Here is a 20,150-nt window from a genome sequence, read left to right on the forward strand (position 1 = left end):
CCCTATATTGTTGTGTAAATAACTAAAAAAAAAATTTATTTTAGAGTGCATTTGTTACAATATATGGAAATTACTGTCATGAATAATTATATAATATCAAAATATTATTATATTATTATTTTATTAATAATTGTTTGGCATCCTAAAACACAATGTAGACTGAGACTTTATATCACAACTAAAAAGATGTTTGAACCCTCTTTCATGTACAGGTACAAGTCAATGTTGTTTCTTTGGTCAATTTGCACACTGTATTGGCTTAAGCTCTTAAGTTTTGAGCTCTCAAAGTGCACCAGATTGATGCATTTAACCTTAAAATGTACAAAATTTTCTCCCAGGAGGCCCAGGACCCCCCTAGAAGAGATACACCCAACAAACTTTTACAAATTACAATCCCAAATAATGTACATTTTCTGAAACAACAATACTACAGCAAAAGCTCCTTTCACGTCAGTAAAGCTGTTAACAGAATTAAAATGTCATTGGACAAATATAAATTTGGGCTAAGCCCCGGATGTTTACAATGTCTGGCTCCTCCCCTGCGTAGAACATACAGCGTAAGATTTCTGAAGAATATGAAAGTGCGGTTTTGGCGGAAGCACTTAGAAGGCAATCATTTATTTATATAAAGCATACAGTTGTATTTTTTTTTAAATGGCCGATCGTTTCGCTAGATATGACCCTTATTCCTCGTCTGGTTTCGTTTAAAGCCCTTTGAAGCCCTTCTGAAACTGCAATTCTGACCTTCAACTGTTTGGTGTCCATTGAAGTCTACTATAAGGAGAAAAATCCTGGAATGTTTTCATCAAAAACCTTAATTTCTTTTCACTGAAGAAAGAAAGACATGAACATCTTGGATGACATGAGGGTGAGTAAATTATCAGGAAACTTTTATTTGAAAGTGAACTAATCCTTTAAGGCTAACATATTCATACTAAAAGCTAAAAAACTTAAATTTTAATTTCAGGGGGACTTTAAGGATATTAATTGTTTATTTACAAAAGTAGTCTGTGTACTATATCAGTGTACATTCACCTTTTTTTATTACACTCGTCCAGTAAAAAGAATCTGCTTGTTCAGTCATTTCTCTCAGACATACTGTGCTAGAAGTGTAAAAAAGCAGTAAACAAGATGTTTTCTTTGCCCTCAGTGCAGTTTTAAATAAAGCACCAGTGAATGACCTTCAAACACGTCACTCGTACATCCGGGCGCTTCATTAAATAGAGGGTCGGGCATGCGCAGTAGCTCCTCAGCGGTTCGACCTCTGCAGCCGGGTAAGTGAAGGGGAGCTAAACGGGAACCGGCGAAGCTAAATTGTCACAATCGTATACCATCATTACGCTTTAGATGTATTTTTGCAGATGATTTGATCTATTTCATGTTCTACTGATTATACCGCTCTTGTAAAAGGAGCTATTTAGTGCCAGGTAGCTCTTTGAAAGCGCTGATATTGTATTGACCTTAAACTGTCGTCTTTTCCCATAGAGACAGACGCGGGTTTATTCCTCACCACAGTCAGCGAGCTCAATCAAACATGTACGCCTGTGCGAAGTTCGTGTCCACACCCGCACTGGTGAGTTTTTATGTTGTGTTTTTTGTAGCTGCAATACAGTGGATATGGTCTGCAAGAGGCCTGCTGCACTTAACTCCATTTTACTCCATTTTACAAGCGTGTATATGCATGTAAATCAAAAACTGCTGCTGCAAAATGAGTGTGTCTGTATGTCATAATGGTTAATATGTCAATGGGCTGCTGATACATGTTGTGTTGCTAATGCTATCATCTGAACTGGGATTCCAGCGAAGTCAAGGTCATTATAACAATCTGACAACAAACCATAATGTTTCATGGAAGGCTGAAATGTGAAACTCTATTAAATGTATTATATTAGAGCTAAAGTGTCGAAATGGTAGTGATGATTCATTTAATCGAGGCTGTAATGGTTTGTTGCTTTCCTAAGTTGCCACAAACCTTTTATTCGTTTAAATATAGATGTCCAATTGACTTTAACCAGTCGCATCCCAAATGTCATGCATAATTTCTAATGGTACTTATACGCATATAATGTATATTTCTTAACATAGTACTTCCCACTTCATTCAAATGCTTTAGCAACAGTTGGGCCTTGTGTCAGTCTGAAGTACAGCACTCCTATTGAGTGTAATCTTGGGAGTTAATGGCATTTTTGATCTGTCTCAGGTCCGCTCTGGCTCAAGGGCGCTGTACAGACCACTCTCTGCCTCTGTGCTCTCCAGGCCAGATGTCAGCTCTGCAGAGGTGAGTGGTTTATTTATTTGCAGATGTTTTACACACTTACTTGCTGTTGTAAATAGACCTTTAAATGTCCTGTCAGTAGTTCATTTGCAACAAGCAAGATTTCAGCATGCATTTTCTGTAAAGCTGTGCTGTAAAGACTTTTTTTCCTATGCAAATATTTTTATATTTCAAATTGAAGGGATAGTTTACCCAAAAATGAGAATTATCCCATGATTTACTCGCCCTCGAGCCATTCTAGGCGTACATGACTATCTTCTTTCAGATATATTTAAAAAAATATCCGTAGTTCTCCAAGCTTTATAATGGTTGTGAATGGGGGCTGTATTTTGCTGCCAAAAAAAAAAAAAGTAATCCATACGACTACAGTGGATAAGTAAAGGCCTTCTGTTGGGAAGCGATGCTCTTTTGTAAGAAAAATATCCATATTTAAAACTTCATAAATTCAAATAACTAGCTTCCGGTGGGCGGAAGAGCATGTCGATTTGCAGCGGAAGAGTATTCTTTGATCTGGCGCACAACATAATGACGAATGCGCAAGTCGATTTGTGCCGAATAAGTAATCCGTATGATGCAGGATTTGGAGGATTGTTATCTCGTGGATCAAACAAATAGGGCTGTGCAACAAACTCAAGCTCCTCTTCTCTTATATCGAAATCTTCCGACATTTCTCATTAAAAATTGTTTTAGACTTATAATCCGTGACCGGTGATTTGTTTTGCTCTATCCTCCGCGTTCGTCTTTACGTTGTGCGCAAATCGACATGCGCATTCTGCATACGGTCATCCACTGGAAGCTAGTTATTTGAATTTATGAAGTTATAAATATGGATATTATATTTACACAAAGGCTTTGCATCAGAAGGCCTTTTATTAACCCATTGGAGTTGTATGGATTACTTTTTTGGATGCATTATTTTACACTTCAAAATGCGTCTTCCCATTCACAACCATTATAAACCTTGAAGGACTAGGGATATTTTTTAAATATATCTGATTGTGTTTGTCTGAAAGAAGATAGTCATATACACACAGGATGGCTTGAGGGTGAGTAAATCATGGGATAATTCTCATTTTTGGGTGAACTATCCCTTTAAAATTTCTTCATTATATGCACTTCTTTGCATTATAAACTTGTTGCATAGTGTCGTTTTAATCGATCTACAAGGCTAATTAATTTTCTGTCTGTTGATGGTAGTTGCAGTTTATTCACTTTGATTGTGTCCTCTTTTTTTTTAAAGGCCAGCCCTGCCTTCCTGCCACAGACTGCCGTTTCCCAGGTTGCAGTGCGGGGTTTTCAGACAAGCGCCGTAAGCCGTGACATCGACACAGCCGCCAAGTTCATTGGTGCTGGTGCCGCCACTGTGGGAGTGGCAGGTTCAGGAGCTGGAATCGGAACAGTGTTCGGCAGTCTCATCATTGGATATGCCAGGTAGACCATCACAAACCACTAAAATGACCCCTAAATGGTCATCTCCTTTTTGCCATCAGCTGCTCTATTTGAAACAGAACTCAATTTTTCATGTTTATACATTTTATAATTACATTTTTAGTTATTTATAAAGATAAACTAAAGATTATATTATTGTGTAAAATACTGAGTTTATCTAGTTTAACTTGAGCAAACTCATCCTGACCTAAGTTATGCATCACATTGTTTGTAGCCAATATCTTTTGTCCATGATGTAAAGCCAACTTCATTACAGAGATCTGGTGACGTGACCCCTGACCTCTCCTTCTCTTCTGCAGGAACCCATCTCTGAAGCAGCAGTTGTTCTCATATGCTATCTTGGGATTTGCCCTGTCCGAGGCTATGGGTCTCTTCTGTTTGATGGTGGCTTTCCTCATCCTGTTTGCCATGTAAATACTGCTCTGTCCACCTCTTCCCACAGCTGTGACGACACAGTGTTTTACACTGGCTACCAAAAGAGTTCTGTGTTGGTGTCATTAAAATTGTACATTTTCCAAGTTTTGTTGAAGGCTGATAAGGTAAAACATGTATTGTAAAAATGTATCCAAATACAGAATAAATACATGTATTTCACTATTTAAAATGTGGGTTGTTTTTGTGTTGGAATCTGGTGTAAATGAAGATGCTTGTCCTTTGAAAAATTCAGGCAATTTGGTGAGTGTTTTGAAGGGCTACTTTTGTTTTTCTATAGTTCATATAAAAGTCAACCATTTATGGTGCCATAATAATTTGACAGACCATGTGCTCGTAATGGCTCAGATCCTGCTTATTACCAGTGTTGTGTTCTACACTAAATGTTACATGCATTTACTCATCTCAACTTGCACAAAAACATTCAGTATTTCTCAGAATGAATGAAAACAGTGAAATGCAATCTCAGAATTCGACTTAAACATGTAATTAAATATATTAAATTACACGCATATACTTTGTATTTTTTTAATTTCACTTTATTAACAAATGTATTTGCTGACTGTCAATTAACCAATTCAACCATACCAAGCAAAAATGAATTTATATTTAGAAATAAGAGTACTGAACTTTATTCTCCTGTATCCTAATGGCAGCACAGCTGAAAGGTTTGAAAGGTCTACTGTACAGGTGTAAATAGATTTTTTTATTAAAAAAACATGCAAGCCCAGCCCAGGTGAGAAAAAGGAACGCTAAAGTAATGTAATGCATTACTTTTCATAAACAGTAACTAATGCAATTAGTTACTTTTTTTAGGGAGTGATGCAATATTGTAATGCATTAATTTTAAAAGTAACTTTCCCCAACACTGCATATTGGTTTACCAGAAATCTAAATGATCATACTTAAACTTTTTTTTTAATCTCTTGTAGGATATAAATGTACTTGTATCCATATAGAAAAATTATTGTGCGACAATTAGGTTTCTGAATATAAAGAATTAAATGCACATAAAATCTACAAAAGCTTCAGTAAATGTTGCTTCACATATTCTACAATAATTGATAATTTGTTGCAACTGCAAGGGGGCGACAGGGCACGTATTTTAGACCGTTTTTTATTATTGCGGTGATAACCTATAGGTTTACATGATCTGAAATGTTCGCATTTAAGACATTAAATAGTTCTGTGCAACTGCATCCATAAAAGCATGCGCTTTAAGTTTAAACCAAGCACGCACGTGCAGCAATGTTTGTCTCGCGCTGACTCTGACAGCTGCCAGCTCGCGCCACATGCGTATTTAATAGTGCAACTCGCTCACACACACACTGTTCCAGCTCGTCAGGACGCACAGACAACTGTAGCTGTGCTCTTATAGATCATTTGATCGCTCAGACTACACGGACTTCTCACACATAACCAGGAGATGAATAACTTTATACTGATTTTGCAGTTTTTGCCTTTTCTGTTAGGTGAGTAACCACTTTGTTTCCTATTAGAATCTTATAAGGGGAAACTGCCCTGTTAAATAGACAACAAAGTATTTTCATTGGCCATAAGTTATAATACATTAATAACGGCTTTAATTTAATAGCTATCTATGTTATTATGGAGAAGAACAGTGTACTTTCCTAGAAATTTAAGCTCTGTGACAAGTACAGAAAGCGAATAATCGTGCTTTTCCACCCAAGCTTTTGTTGGACACCGATACAGGTTAATTTACATGGCGATACGTTGTTATTTTCAAATGTTTTAGTTTTGAAACACTTTTAAATGTTTTCTATGCTTCTGTGTATGGTATGCATACTATGCGTCCTGTTTGATTGACAGGTGCAAGTGCGCGGCCTGCCGGCGTCATTCAAGTGGTTTGTGGATTATATGAGATCAGTGTGTCAGCGGTCAATTTTGTGCTGTTTGCTTATAAATATGAGCATCTCGTCTATCTCTCTATACATTTTCTGTTTCTTTTATGCCTAATCTCTCTTAGCTGAGGCTGAAGTCAAGGCTCTGCTCATCGAAATGATTCTGTGGCCTAAACTAATCCTTGTTTGATGTTTGTATGTAAAATACTGTACATGTGGACCAAAAATGCTCATTCGTTTGCATGTGTCAGTCCACTTCTAATATTCTTTTTTGTAAAACAATGGAAAACAATAAAATAAAAAAAAAACATTGCAAAAAAACAAAAAAAAAACATTGAAAATTATTTACTTTATTATTCCCCCCAAAAATGTCTAAGATGTATAAGAAGCAAAATATAATACTTTTAACAAACCAATGAAACCCAGTTATTTGAATAAATTGATTATTTACCTGCAGAATTTCTGCATTACTTCCGTTCTGTTTATGAAAGAATAGTCACATTACTCAGACATCAGTTTGTGTGTCCTTGAGTGTGTGTGTGTGTGTCATGTGCAGTTGCTTGACTCCATCAACTTTAATCCTGTGTGTTGTTTAGGATGGAAGTGTGTGTTTGTGTGTGAGTAAGAAGAGGAGGGTGATGACTTATTCTCGCAGAGCATCAAAGTAGTGTGTGTGCTTGTGTTGCAGGACCAGCACTGTGCTCAGAAGATGAGGCAAGATTAGTAAAGACTCTGTTTACCGGATATAACAAAGTTGTTCGTCCTGTCAGCCATTTTAAAGATCCAGTAGTGGTTACTGTGGGACTACAACTCATTCAGCTTATCAGCGTGGTAAATTATATTTATGTTCATTTTTATTTCTTTAATTTTATTTCTTTATTAGTATGATAAAAAAGTTTACTTTGCAAAACCATAAACTTTGTCTTTTCTCTTACCCTCCATTATCTACCTTTTCTTCTTTTCAGGATGAAGTTAATCAGATTGTCAGCAGTAATGTACGGCTAAAGCAGGTGTGGGTTTGAGCTGCTGTTTCAGTTCTTGTGTGCTGCTATCAAAGTAGATATTAGTAGATATCAAGATGTTTACTTTGAAAAATTGAGAGACAATACAGGAGTCAGTACACACATTTCAATCTTTTTCTCCTTTTGTTCAGCAATGGAAGGATGTGAATCTGCAGTGGAATCCTGATGACTATGGTGGCATCAGGAAGATCAGAATTCCCTCCACCGACATCTGGAAACCTGATTTAGTGCTTTATAACAAGTATGAGTCACTTTGTCCAGTTGGCTTTCACTCATTCCCTGTATTTATCCGAGTGGCACCTGTAGTGTGTTAGTGTGAGTCTATCAGGTCAAATAAATGCATTGAAATGTGCATACACCTGATCTGATATATTTCTTTATTTGTGCATGTGCAGTGCTGATGGAGACTTTGCCATCGTCCATGAGACAAAGGTCTTGTTGGAGCACACGGGTATGATAACATGGACTCCCCCAGCAATCTTTAAGAGCTACTGTGAGATTGTGGTCCTTCACTTCCCCTTCGACCTGCAGAACTGCAGCATGAAACTCGGAACGTGGACCTATGATGGCAACCTTGTCATCATCAACCCAGTAACTATAACAGCACACACATGATCACCAATCATGACCATCAGGATGTAGTATCCATCTTATTTTAATGCGAGAACAGGTACAGCCATTTGTAACTTAAAGGATTAGTCCACTTTTAAATAAACTTTTGCTGATAATTTACTCACCCCCATGTCATCCAAGATGCCCATGTCTTTCTTTCTTCAGTCGAAAAGAAATTAAGGTTTTTGATGTAAACGTTGTAGGATTTTTCTCCATATCATTCATTTCAATGGGCACCAAACAGTTGAAGGTCCAAATGGCAGCTTCACTGCAGCTTCAAAGGGCTTTAAACGACACCAGACGATGAATAGGGTCTTATCTAGCGAAACGATTGGTCATTTAAAAAAATAATAAAAAAGTTTAAGTTTTATAAGCACAACGCTGGCCTTGCTCTTTTCTCCGATGCGCGTTCGTGACGTCACGTAATACGCAATTACGTTGAAAAGGTCACGGTTGACGTAGGTGGAAGTATCGAGTCAGTGTTTACATTAATGTGCGGGAAAAGGATCGTATACACATATTAAAATGTCTTTGTGTCAGTTTATTGTTTAATCCTTTGAGCGGTACGTTCCCACATATGGGATGTTTATTTCAGTGCCCCTGGGCGTACGGTTCCACATATGGGATTCAGAATGTTCAGCGACGTCACATAACTGCTAGATTCAAACTGTGCTTTCGCGCTCTGGCTGCGAGACGGACGCGCGCTCTCTTGTCATCAATCACAGCTATGCAGTGTTTTCAGCCACATAATGTTTCTTTTAAGGTATCAGACATTTAAATACGCATAAGCACCATTAAACAATACATTTGGAGTTTATAAAACACACACTGATGTCAGGCGTCAGTGGAATCATCAATAAACAGTGAATTCAAATATAATTTGCCGACATTTATTCATATCAGACACAGATAATGGGTCTAAGTTACTATACAGTTTACTCTCTTATTCTTTCAGTTCACCAGCCACTTACTTGCATACATTTCAGGAGAAACTGATGTATTCACCTGCTGTAAATCAGACTGACAGAACTCTGTGAACTGCAAACTAAGTTGGCGGCGCCTATCTCGCATTATAGATCAAGATAAAGATAATTTATAAAGGTTTTTAAAAAACAAAACACACTCACTCACACATATTTGAGAATCGGAAAATCATATAATTGAAGACATGTAAGCAAGTTTGCGAATATTTTAAATAAAAAAGGAAAAACAAAATAATAGTGATCCGTCCGATCCATCTCTCATACAGTTCAGCGCTCGTGACACGCACGCGTCGCCATGGAAACAAGGGCAAACGTTCTAAAATAAGGGTCGCCTTAAAAAAAAACTCACTCTGGCGGTCAGTTAGAATATTTTAAACTCACGCTTGAAAGGTGTGCGTATCCTGGGTGTTTTAATATTAGAAAGCCTAAAAGAATTTTTGTCAGGACAGAAATTTGTGACTTTTCAGAGATCCTGAGCTAATGAAACTGTGGTTGCTACGCCTACGTCAACCGTGACCTTTTTAACGTAATTGCGTATTACGTGACGTCACGAACGCGCATCGGAGAAAAGAGCAAAGCCAGCATTTGTGCTTATAAAACTTAAACTTTTTAATTTTTTTAAAAAATAACCGATCGTTTCGCTAGATAAGACCCTTATTCATCGTCTGGTATTGTCTGGTGTCGTTTAAAGCCCTTTGAAGCTGCACTGAAGCTGCCATTTGGACCTTCAACCGTTTGGTGCCCATTGAAATGAATGATATGGAGAAAAATCCTAGAATGTTTAAATCAAAAACCTTAATTTCTTTTCGACTGAAGAAAGAAAGACATGGACATCTTGGATGACATAGGGGTGAGTAAATTATCAGCAAAAGTTTATTTAAAAGTGAACTTAAATGTGTAAGGCTTCTGGTGTTAGTCACGTCCAGTTGTTTTACAACTGATACTGCAAAGCTGGTATTTCTTATAATATTATTTAAATGTATTATCATAATCATAAACGCACTGGCTTGTACTTGTAAATCCAGTTTTTTACAGCTCTTTGTTATTCTTCTACTTTTTTACCTATACACTGTGTGCAGAATTATTAGGCAAGTTGATTTTCTGATCATATTTTTTTTCCAAGCACATTTTACCAATTCCAATCCACATCAATCTTAATAACTACTATTAATATTGTTTTTAATCATTTATAAGTGATATATAATTGTTCATGAAGGCTGGAAATGAAAAATGCCCTATATTCAGGTGTGCAGAATTATTAGGCAGGTTTTCTTTTACAGATAAAATGAGCCAAAAAAGAGATTTAACTCAGACTGAAAAGTCAAAAATTATTAAATACTCATGAGAAGGACGCAATACTAATGTAATACTAGAAATTGCAAAGTTAAAGCATGACCATTGGACAGTGAAATGCTCATTGGGTGAGCGAGGTCATACAAAAACAGCTGGAGAAGAAAAGACACGTTAACTGCAAAATAATTAAGAATTAAGGTGAAGAATTAAGTGTGAAACCATCAGGAACCCTTTAGTCTCCAGCGCCACCATTTCCCAGTACTGAAACCTACCTGGAGTCTTCAGAAGTGTGAGGTGTCAGGATCTCAGAGACTTAGGTTAGGTGAAGAATCCTAAAAAGCGACCTGCTCTTAATAAGAATCACAAGCTGAAGTGTTATAAAATACATGAAGACTGGGTTTTTATAGGCCTTATAGACAGACAGCTTGAGAGTGACTCCTGAAGGACCAGCACCACATCCTCTTGTACCACTGTTTGAAGAATTCATCTTCCAGAATCTGGCAGTAAGGTGTGGGAGTTCACTTTTAGTCCATCTCTTATCCTGAAATGTCCATCTTGCAGAGATGGACTAAATGATCTTCCAAAACTTACTGCCAGATTCTGGAAGATAAATTCTTCAAACAGTGGTACAAGAGGATGTGGTGCTGGTCCTTCAGGAGTCACTCTCAAGCTGTCTGTCTATAAGGCCTATAAAAACCCAGTCTTCATGTACTTAATAAGATGTCTGTACATTGTTTATTGTATGAACCAGGTTATTAATCCATCTTTTTGTGTAAGTGTAGGACAACGACAGACCAGACCTCAGTAATTTCATGGAGAGCGGGGAGTGGGTGATGAAGGATTACAGGAACTGGAAACACTGGGTGTATTACGCTTGCTGTCCAGATACGCCCTACCTCGACATCACTTATCACTTCCTCCTGCTCCGCCTCCCACTCTACTTCATCGTAAACGTCATCATCCCCTGCATGCTGTTCTCCTTCCTCACTGGGCTTGTGTTCTACCTGCCCACAGACTCTGGTAACCCACTCTGTGTGTGTTTGTGTGTGTGTACGTGTGCGGTATGACCAAAATCTTATATCATGGTGTATTTTTGTTATATTATATCATGGTAACTTTAATTATTTTTGCTAAATATATAAATAACCATGGGGTAATGCCTTTATTTTAATCCAATGAATTAAAAAGGCCATATTATGCCCTTTTACAAAGGCTTGATTTTGTTTTTGGGGTCTACTAGAATAGGTTTTCATAGCTGAATGTTCAAAACACATTATTTTTCACATATTTCACATTAATGCATCACCTCTTTTCCCAGTCTGTCAGTAACACTCTGGGGTGCATTTCCCGTACAACGGCATAACTCGTTGCTTCACTACCATAGTACGATGCATCATTGAAAAAATCAACTAGCTAGTCACGACTGTTTCCCGAAACCGTACTGTCGCAAACCTGTCAGTCAGCCACGCTGATGAATGATGTCACGCAAGTGGTGGAGTTATAACTTCTTTAAATGAATCCGTTTTAAATCGAATTATAAATTACAGACATGGCATTAGAGGTCTAATTCTCATTTTTCTCAGTTATTTTGCTTTATTTTCAGATTCAATCATAGAGACAAAGTGACACGTGTCATAATCTGAAAAGCCACGCCCACCAGGGTGGGGGGAGGGGGCAATCCCACCCTCTCCATTGACTTTGTAATGCGTAAAGCTGCCTCCTTGTCATTTCTTGCTTCTAAGAAAAAACAGAACAGTGTCTAAAAGCTGCGTGACAGGGTGTACAAAAAACCAGCACTAAGTTTTTATAAGCTGTCAACCCAAAAAAAAAAACAAGCGTTTAAGGACACATAAGTGGATATGGGCAATTGAGAGAGTGCAACATGTCATATTACTCTGAGAACTACACCCACTGGAGAGGAACGTAATCAATATCAGGATATGCTAAAAAAAAAAAATCATTATTTTTAACCTTGTGAAAGGATTATTTCACCATCCTATGTGTAACGCTGCTGCTGCAGACAAGAAGCGTTGGATCTAAATGCAGTAGAAATTTATTGAAACAGAACAACTAAAATAACTGTAGACAAGGAACAAGTAAACCCAGGCTCATGAACATGAAACTGCAACAAACACACATGATACAACCATAAAATGGCAACGCTAGACAAGGAACATGAGAAACACTGGGGTATTTATACACAAGAGGTGATTGGCAAACAAGACAAACCTGGGAACAATCAGGAACTAATCAACAAGAAAAACTACAAAAGACTATGGCTGCGTCCGAAAACATAGGTAGCTGTCTTGCTGCCTCTCTATCTTATAAGAGAATGACTTGTACGGCAGCGTTTGTGCATGAAGGTACCTCACGAAATTGATTTCGGACAGACTTCTGAGGCAGTGTAACAGTTTAATGATCTACAGCAATATAGCGCAAGCTTTGGTGAGAACTAAACAAATATTTAATTACTACAGTAGTATTTCTCGATAGAAATGATATCAAAATGGAAATATGTTGATCAAAATCGTACATTTGTATAAAAACTGAGCAGCAAACGCAACTTTCGGACGCCCTCTTTATTTTTCTAGCTCAACTGTCACAGAATGGAAAGCACAGGATTGTGGGATATCAAAGGCAGCTAAGGATACATCTATGCTTCCCTCAAAAATCGATCTGAGGAAGGTATCTCATGAGAGAGGAAGTGAAGCTAACACTGGATTCGGACGTGCCTTGATGCCTTACTACCTTGAAATGTGTCTTTGTAAGGCAGCATTTTCCAGTTTTCGGACGCAGCTTATGACCCAAAACAGGAAATGTTACAAAAGTTCTAACACAAGATAGGCTGGGATCATGACACTATGTGAACCTGCACACATAAGCATACTGAGTGTCAGGATCCCACAATTTACCCATTCTTCCTGCTGATGCCTCACATCTTATTGCCTGTATCCACTTTTGTCTCATTAAAGGCTGGCTTTTACAGTTCGGTAGCGTATAAAAACTTAGTTCTGGGTTTTTTAGCTTGTTTGCTGTGCATCCTGTGACACAGCAGCTTTTAGGCATTGCCCTGTCTTTTGTTAGAAGCAAGAATTGACAAGGAGGCAGCTTCACGCAATACAAAGTCAATGGAGGGGGTTGGATTATTTTTCTTGCTTATTTTGCTCAATATAACGATTTGTTAAGTCTACGTTATACAAGAAACTGTGCTTCTTACTACAGCTCGAGAGCTGTTGTTCCAACCACACAAGTTTGCGATGCAGTTTGCGAATGTTCGTTTGAACTATGGCTTCGGGAAACCCCAAATCGTTGAACTATGTTAGTAACGACGGAACTTGCAATGTTAGTTGGCAAGGAAACGTACCCATGGACCAGTGTATTGTGATTGAGCGCCTTTCAGTAATGTCACGGCCCTTACCTTAATCACTTTTTTTTCACACGCTACGCAACTCAACTAGGGCTTGCCCCTTTGTTTGCATATGCCTTGGACAGTAATTATTTAAATGAGGAATATTGTGACGTGTATGTTCCCTGAAGGAAAGTCAAAACTACGATCAATGCATTTCAGGGAGAAACAATGCTTACTGATATAGAGAATAACTCCCTTCTGAGTGACTTTGTGCTTTGCAGACCTTTTTCATGCTAAAACAGCGACATTACACACTAAAGAAAGTTGAAAATGTAAAAAACGTGACATGTCCTTGATAAATATATTACTAATGATAGGTACTTAGAGCTTGATGGATGTTTTGAACTTTACTTGTTTCTGTCTTGTGTTGCGTGAAGGTGAGAAGATGACCCTGAGCATCTCTGTCCTGCTCTCTCTGACTGTGTTCCTGCTGGTGATTGTGGAGTTGATCCCCTCCACCTCCAGTGCTGTTCCACTCATCGGCAAATACATGCTCTTCACTATGATCTTTGTCATTGCTTCTATCATCATCACTGTGATTGTCATCAACACACACCACCGCTCCCCCAGCACACACACCATGCCTGCCTGGGTCCGCAAGGTACGTATGGAAAAGAGCAGCTTTGTTGACCTGCGTGAAGTTGGCCCCCCACCCAACGCAAAACGTCTGCAAAATGGTCCCAATCGTTTGTGCTGGTTTGTGCCGTAAAAATTTCCATTTGTGTTGCTTTGGTTTTTAGGTATTAAAAGAATATTTATAGGTCATTCTGAGGTCACCCAGCCCCTCACATGTTCCAAATTCACCGAAAATAGTCTCAAACATTTGTGCTGGTTTGTGCCGGTGAATTTTTCATTTGTGCTGCTTCGGTTTTTAATATATTAAAATAAGTTTTATAGGTCATTCTCAGGTCACTCAGCCCCCCACATGCTCCAAAAATAGTCTCAAACGTTTGTGCTTTGTTTGTGCTGGTTTGTGCCGGTAAAAGTTTCGTTTGTGCTGCTTTCGATTTTAAAATATTAGATTTTGAATTATAGGCGATGACGTCACTCAGCCCCCCCACATGCTCCAAATTCGCCCAAAATAGTCTCTTTTGTTTGTGCTCCGTTTGCGCTGGTAAAAGTTTAGTTTGTGTTGCTTCGGGGTTTTTTTTTTTTTTTTTTTTTTTTTTTTAGATATGCCTGTTAAAATAAAATTTATAAAATCTCAGGTCACTCCACATAGGCTATGCTTCAAATTCACCCTAGATAGTCTCGTTTGTTTGTGCTTCGTTTGTGCTGCTTCGGTTTTTAAATATTAGAAATTGATTGCATTGAAATGAATGACAATGAACGGCTGTAAATGCAAATCGCATAAGAGCATATTATAGTGACTATTAGGCTTTATACCAAAGCATAGACATTTAACAGAAATAGCAGGAGCAATGTGATTTCAAATTAAGTCTGTTTGCTTTCCTCCTTTTCAGTGACAAGCGCGTGTCAGAAACGGAAAGTTGTTGCATCAAAAAAGCTGCATCAGTCCGTGTAATTCCTTCAATTAATTAGCCTACGTCAAGAAAAAACGACTTATTTAATTGTCTAACTAAACCAAATCGAAAAAACAAAGGCATTCGTTTAATTTGATTTTACTTGAAAATAAAAGACAAAAAAGAATTTAAGCCTATATAAGAAACAAAACAAAAAACTGCTTGTAATAACGAGTGAAACATGTTGCACCATTAGGTTTTACTTAGGCCTTTTAAGAATAAAATAAATACAAATAGATTAAAATTTCCTCAATGTTGGTTTAGACCACATAAAGCCAAAATGAGTATTTTAGGGGCCACCCACACATTTGAAACTAACTTTAAAGCATAAACTAATTTGTTTAACCCATAAACAAAAAATACAAAAAAGAAAGTCTTATATAGCTGTTCAGTGTCATTCATTTCAATGCAATCAATGTCTAATATTTATAAAGCGAGGCAGCACAAATTAAACTTTTATCGGCACAAACGATTGCGACTGTTTGTGGTGAATTTGGAGCAAGTGGGGGGCTGAGAGACCTCAGAATGAATTGCCAATTCTTTTAATATTTTAAAAACCGAAGCAGCACAAATGAAAATTTCACCAGCACAAACGAAGCACAAACAAAAGATACTATCTAGGGTGAATTTGAAGCATAGCCTATGTGGAGTGACCTGAGATTTTATAAATATTATTTTAACAGGCATATCTAAAAAAAAAAAAAAAAAAAAAACCCTAAAGCAACACAAACTAAACTTTTACCAGCACAAACGGAGCACAAACAAAAGATACTATTTTGGGCGAATTTGGAGCTGAGTGACGTCATCGCCTATAATTCAAAGTCTAATATTTTAAAATCGAAAGCAGCACAAACGAAACTTTTACCGGCACAAACCAGCACAAACAAAGCACAAACGTTTGAGACTATTTTCGGTGAATTTGGAACATGTGGGGGGCTGAGTGACCTGAGAATGACCTATAAATATTCTTTTAATACCTAAAAAACCGAAGCAGCACAAATGGAAATGTTTACGGCACAAACGGAGCACAAACGATTGAGACTATTTTGCAGACGTTTTGCGTTGGGTGGGGGCCCAACTTCACGCAGGTACACCTTTTGTGTTCTATGGGGAAAAGTCGGAGAAATTTGACATGAGAGTTTATAGCTAATTATCTTCAGAAGGTGTTATCAGGGGTGTCACTAGACCATTTTTACAGGAAAAAAAATTAAATTGTGCACATGTTTTAGTAAATCGAGAGAATGAATTAATAAATCGTGTGCATGATTTAGCCTACTATTTTTTTCCTGCATGTCATGTCAGGGGCTCCGTACAAAAAAGTATTTCATAAATTATGATTTTTTTTTTTTCCATTTATCAGCTAATAACTCAGCACTACTTGGGTGTTAATCAAATTGGCTATATTCATTGTAAAGATCAGACTCTAAGCTTTCAAATTACACCTATTTGTGTTGATCAAGGCAGTAGTTTTTATAATTAATTTTTTTTGTAGCTAGATGGCGCCCGCGGGCGGTACACTTCAGTTTAGAGGGACTACTCAGCAGTCGTTAAAGGGTTAGTTCACCCGAAAATAAAAATTATCCCATGATTTACTCACCCTCAAGCCATCCTAGGTGTATATCACTATCTTCTCCAAGGTTTATAATGGTTGTGAATAGGAACTCAAATAAAAAAAAAAAAAAATGAATCCATACGACTCCAGAGGGTTAATAAAGGCCTTCTGAAGGGAAGCGATGTGTTTTTGTAAGAAAAATATCCATATTTAAAACTTCATAAATTCAAATAACTGACTTCCGGCAGACGACCGTACACAGAATGCACAAATTGAATTGCACCAAATGAGTAACCCACATAAAAATAAAATAAAATTATACCTATTTTGTGTTATACTTGTCAGTGGTTGCTCAGTAATTTGATAATGAATTTTTTCACAGGGGTGGTGCATTGTTGTCGGTACACTTCGGGCTTAAAGGGTTAAAGTGTTTGTTCTTGAAAATAATGTTTATTACTCACCCTCATGCCGTTCCACACCCGAAAGACCTTCATTCATCTTCAGAACACAAATTAAGATATTTTTGTTGAAATTCGATGGTTCAGTGAGGCCTGCATAGCCAGCAATGACATTTCCTCTCTCAAGATCCATTAATGTACTAAAAACATATTTAAATCAGTTCATGTGAGTACATTGGCTCAATATTAATATTATAAAGTAACGAGAATGTTTTTGGTGCACCAAAAAACAAAACAAAAGCAAAACACTGCTTCATTAAGCTTCGGAGCGTTTTAACCCTTTAAGAAAGGTACCTTTTCTTTGGAAGTTACATTCAAAATTCAAATGGCTCCAAAATTGTAAAGTGAGCATGGGTTTTGGGATGGGGCCACCTGTTCTCAACAATGGTTGAGAATCATTATTTTTGCAGTCTTGTTTGGTGCTTCTAGTGAAGTACGATTTTATTTTTTGGTGTTTGTATTTTTTGCCTACTTTGAGCTATTGATAAACCTGTTGATATTCTGATCAAAGATACATGGTGGCTTTAACTCTGCTCTGCCTTACAGATCTTCATAGACACCATTCCAAACCTGATGTTTTTCTCCACCATGAAGCGACCATCCCAGGAACGACAGGAAAAGCGTCTCTTTCCTGCCGATTTTGACATCTCTGACATTTCAGGGAAACCCATGCCAGCCTCTGTCACTTACCACTCTCCCATAACCAAAAATCCTGATGTACGCAGTGCCATCGAGGGTGTTAAATACATCGCAGACACCATGAAAAGCGACGAGGAGTCCAACAATGTGAGAACATTTATCTCCATTTTTTGTAATACTTTTCTATCATGCTTTTTTTCTCCTCAATTTGACCTTCTAGCTTTCACAACTTTTCTTTGAACAGGAGTTGTGAAGTACTTTCCTCTTCTTCCTTCATCTGACTACTTGTGTCTTTCATCTCTGTGTCTGTTCATCTAGGCCGCAGAGGAATGGAAGTTTGTCGCTATGGTCCTGGATCACATTCTTCTATGCGTGTTCATGGCGGTGTGTATTATTGGCACTTTAGGGGTGTTTGCCGGACGCCTGATCGAGCTCAGCATGCTGTGAGATGACTGAAGGCCCAACTGAAGCCAGGGACTGGAGTGCCTCGACTCTCTGCCGAGTTGTAGCAAAGAGTCTACTTGGAACAGTGTTCTTGGACAACGACTGGAAAATAAAACACACACCACTCGTTTCTCTTCATTCAAAGTATATCTGTTATTACAGTTGCTCCTTCCCTCAGAGTGTCAGTACACTGTATCTTGACAGAATTAAGCGCAGAAGCAGAGAAACATGAGAACATTATATTTCATTCTGTGTATTATATATGTTAGATTTGTTTCCAATGTTTGTATTTTTCTTGGTTTGTGTTTTCTGTGGTAACCAATGTACTTGAATGGCTTGATATTTAAACAGAGAAAAGAATGAATAAACTGTTTTTGAGTGTACAGTGCTCAGCATAAATGAGTATACCCCATTTTAAACAATATCTCAATGAACAAAAAACTATTTCCAAAACGTTGACAAGACTAAGTTTAATATAACATCTGTTTAACTTATAACATGAAAGTAAGGTTAATAATAGAACTTAGATTACACATTTTTCAGTTTTACTCAAATTAGGGTGATGCAAAAATGAGTACACTCTACAACAAAAACTACTACATCTAGTACTTTGTTTGGCCTCCATGATTTATAACGACAGCACCAAGTCTTCTAGGCATGAAATGAACAAGTTGGCGACGTTTTGCAACATCTATCTTTTTCCATTCTTCAAGAATGAGCTCTTTTAGAGACTGGATGCTGGATGGAGAGTGATGCTCAACTTGTCTCTTCAGAATTCCCTATAGGTGTTCGATCAGGAGCCACTGAATCACTTTCACCCTGTTCTTCTTCAGAAATCCAACAGTGGCCTTAGATGTGTGTTTAGGATCATTGTCGTGTTGGAAAAGTGCATGACGACCAAGGGCGTGGAGTGATGGTAGCATCTTCTCTTTCAGTAAAGAGCAGTACATCTGTGAATTCATGATGCCATCAATGAAACGACACCAGCAGCACTCCTGCAGCCCCACATAAGGACACTGACACCACCATGTTTCACTGTAGGCACCATGCAGTTTTCTTTGCATTCCTCACCTTTGCGACGCCATACAGTTTTGAAGGCATCAGTTCCAAAAACATTTATCTTGGTCTCATCACTCCAGAGTATAGAGTCCCAGTAGTCTTCATCTTTGTCAGCATAGGCCCTGGCAAACTCTAGGCAGGCTTTTTTGTGCCTGAGAGGCTTCTTTCGTGGACGGCACCCATACATGACACACATATTGTGTCACGGGACATAGTCACCCCAGTTTGGCTTTCTACTCCTTTAGATAACTGAAGTGAACTTGCATGCCGATTTTCTTCAACCCTTTTCATCAGAAGACGCTCCTGTCGAGGTGTTAACTTCAGTGGACGACCTGGACGTCTCTGTGAGATGGTTACAGTTCCTTCTTTTTAATCTTTTGCTACAGTATTTTGACTGATAAATAAAGCTTTGCTGATTTTCTTGTAGCCTTCACCTTTCTGGTGTAAAGAAATTATTTTCTTTCTCAGGTCTCGTGACATTTCTCTTCCATGTGGTGCCATTGCTGACAGCATGAAATGGGAAGGGGTTTTAACACCCTTTTATAGTCAACAGTCTGCTGGACACCTGTGTAATGAATAATTAGACTCACATGTGGTTGAATTCTTGTTAAATTAGACATTTGTATTCTAAAATTTAGCTTTGCTCCAGAGACTTTCAGTGGGGTGTACTCATTTTTGCATCACCCTAATTTGTGTAATCTAAGTTATATTATTAACCTTACTTTCATGTTATATAAAACTTAGTCTTGTCAACATTTTGGAAATTGTTTTTGTGTTCATTGAGATATTGTTTAAAATGTTACTTTTCAAAGGGGGTGTACGCATTTACGCTGAGCACTGTATATAACCACATTAACAACAAAACAAAAACCTAAATAGCAAAAAAAAAAAAAAAGTTTATGTTTTTATTTGGTTTGATTATTATACGTATTTAATGATTAATTTTAAGTTTCTTTTTAGTTTGAAAATGTTTTTTTGATTAGACATACAGGCCTGATTGAAAAATTAAACATTTGTCTTTAAATGCATCATAAACTACTCTTAATATCACAATGTTTGGGTTTTCTTTCTAGAATTATTTTCATCATTGCAATTCTATGCTTTGAATTTTGTTTGGCTTTAGTGGGTCTGTAGCAAA

General features: G+C 37.6%; 2 protein-coding genes across 2 annotated transcripts; both read left to right on the forward strand.

Annotated features, from left to right (window-relative positions):
- Positions 1–1,213: 1,213 nt before the first annotated feature.
- Positions 1,214–4,311, forward strand: atp5mc3b (ATP synthase membrane subunit c locus 3b). The gene is made up of 5 exons (XM_067373183.1): positions 1,214–1,274; positions 1,486–1,573; positions 2,201–2,278; positions 3,516–3,706; positions 4,024–4,311. Exons 2-5 carry the CDS (start codon positions 1,535–1,537, stop codon positions 4,136–4,138), a joined length of 423 nt encoding a protein of 140 aa, XP_067229284.1. The 5' UTR covers positions 1,214–1,274; positions 1,486–1,534; the 3' UTR covers positions 4,139–4,311.
- A 1,182-nt stretch (positions 4,312–5,493) lies between these two features.
- chrna1 (cholinergic receptor, nicotinic, alpha 1 (muscle)) lies at positions 5,494–18,358 on the forward strand. The gene is made up of 9 exons (XM_067373219.1): positions 5,494–5,628; positions 6,707–6,849; positions 6,984–7,028; positions 7,172–7,281; positions 7,436–7,631; positions 10,711–10,948; positions 13,715–13,938; positions 17,417–17,656; positions 17,828–18,358. The coding sequence occupies exons 1-9, from the start codon at positions 5,583–5,585 to the stop codon at positions 17,954–17,956; spliced, it is 1,371 nt and encodes a 456-aa protein (XP_067229320.1). The 5' UTR covers positions 5,494–5,582; the 3' UTR covers positions 17,957–18,358.
- The last annotated feature ends 1,792 nt before the right edge of the window (positions 18,359–20,150 follow it).

This window comes from Chanodichthys erythropterus, chromosome 21, assembly GCF_024489055.1.
Source record: "Chanodichthys erythropterus isolate Z2021 chromosome 21, ASM2448905v1, whole genome shotgun sequence".
NCBI classification, from domain to species: domain Eukaryota; kingdom Metazoa; phylum Chordata; class Actinopteri; order Cypriniformes; family Xenocyprididae; genus Chanodichthys; species Chanodichthys erythropterus.

What these genes read in the sequence shown, in the direction of transcription:
- atp5mc3b (XM_067373183.1), top strand. Translation starts at nt 1,535, where the DNA reads ATGTACGCCTGTGCGAAGTTCGTGTCCACACCCGCACTG. An exon ending in TCGTGTCCACACCCGCACTG is followed by an intron (nt 1,574 to 2,200) that starts GTGAGTTTTTAT and finishes GATCTGTCTCAG; the next exon opens with GTCCGCTCTGGCTCAAGGGC. An exon ending in CAGATGTCAGCTCTGCAGAG is followed by an intron (nt 2,279 to 3,515) that starts GTGAGTGGTTTA and finishes TTTTTTTTAAAG; the next exon opens with GCCAGCCCTGCCTTCCTGCC.
- chrna1 (XM_067373219.1), top strand. Translation starts at nt 5,583, where the DNA reads ATGAATAACTTTATACTGATTTTGCAGTTTTTGCCTTTTCTGTTAG. An exon ending in TCATTCAGCTTATCAGCGTG is followed by an intron (nt 6,850 to 6,983) that starts GTAAATTATATT and finishes TCTTCTTTTCAG; the next exon opens with GATGAAGTTAATCAGATTGT. An exon ending in GTAATGTACGGCTAAAGCAG is followed by an intron (nt 7,029 to 7,171) that starts GTGTGGGTTTGA and finishes CCTTTTGTTCAG; the next exon opens with CAATGGAAGGATGTGAATCT.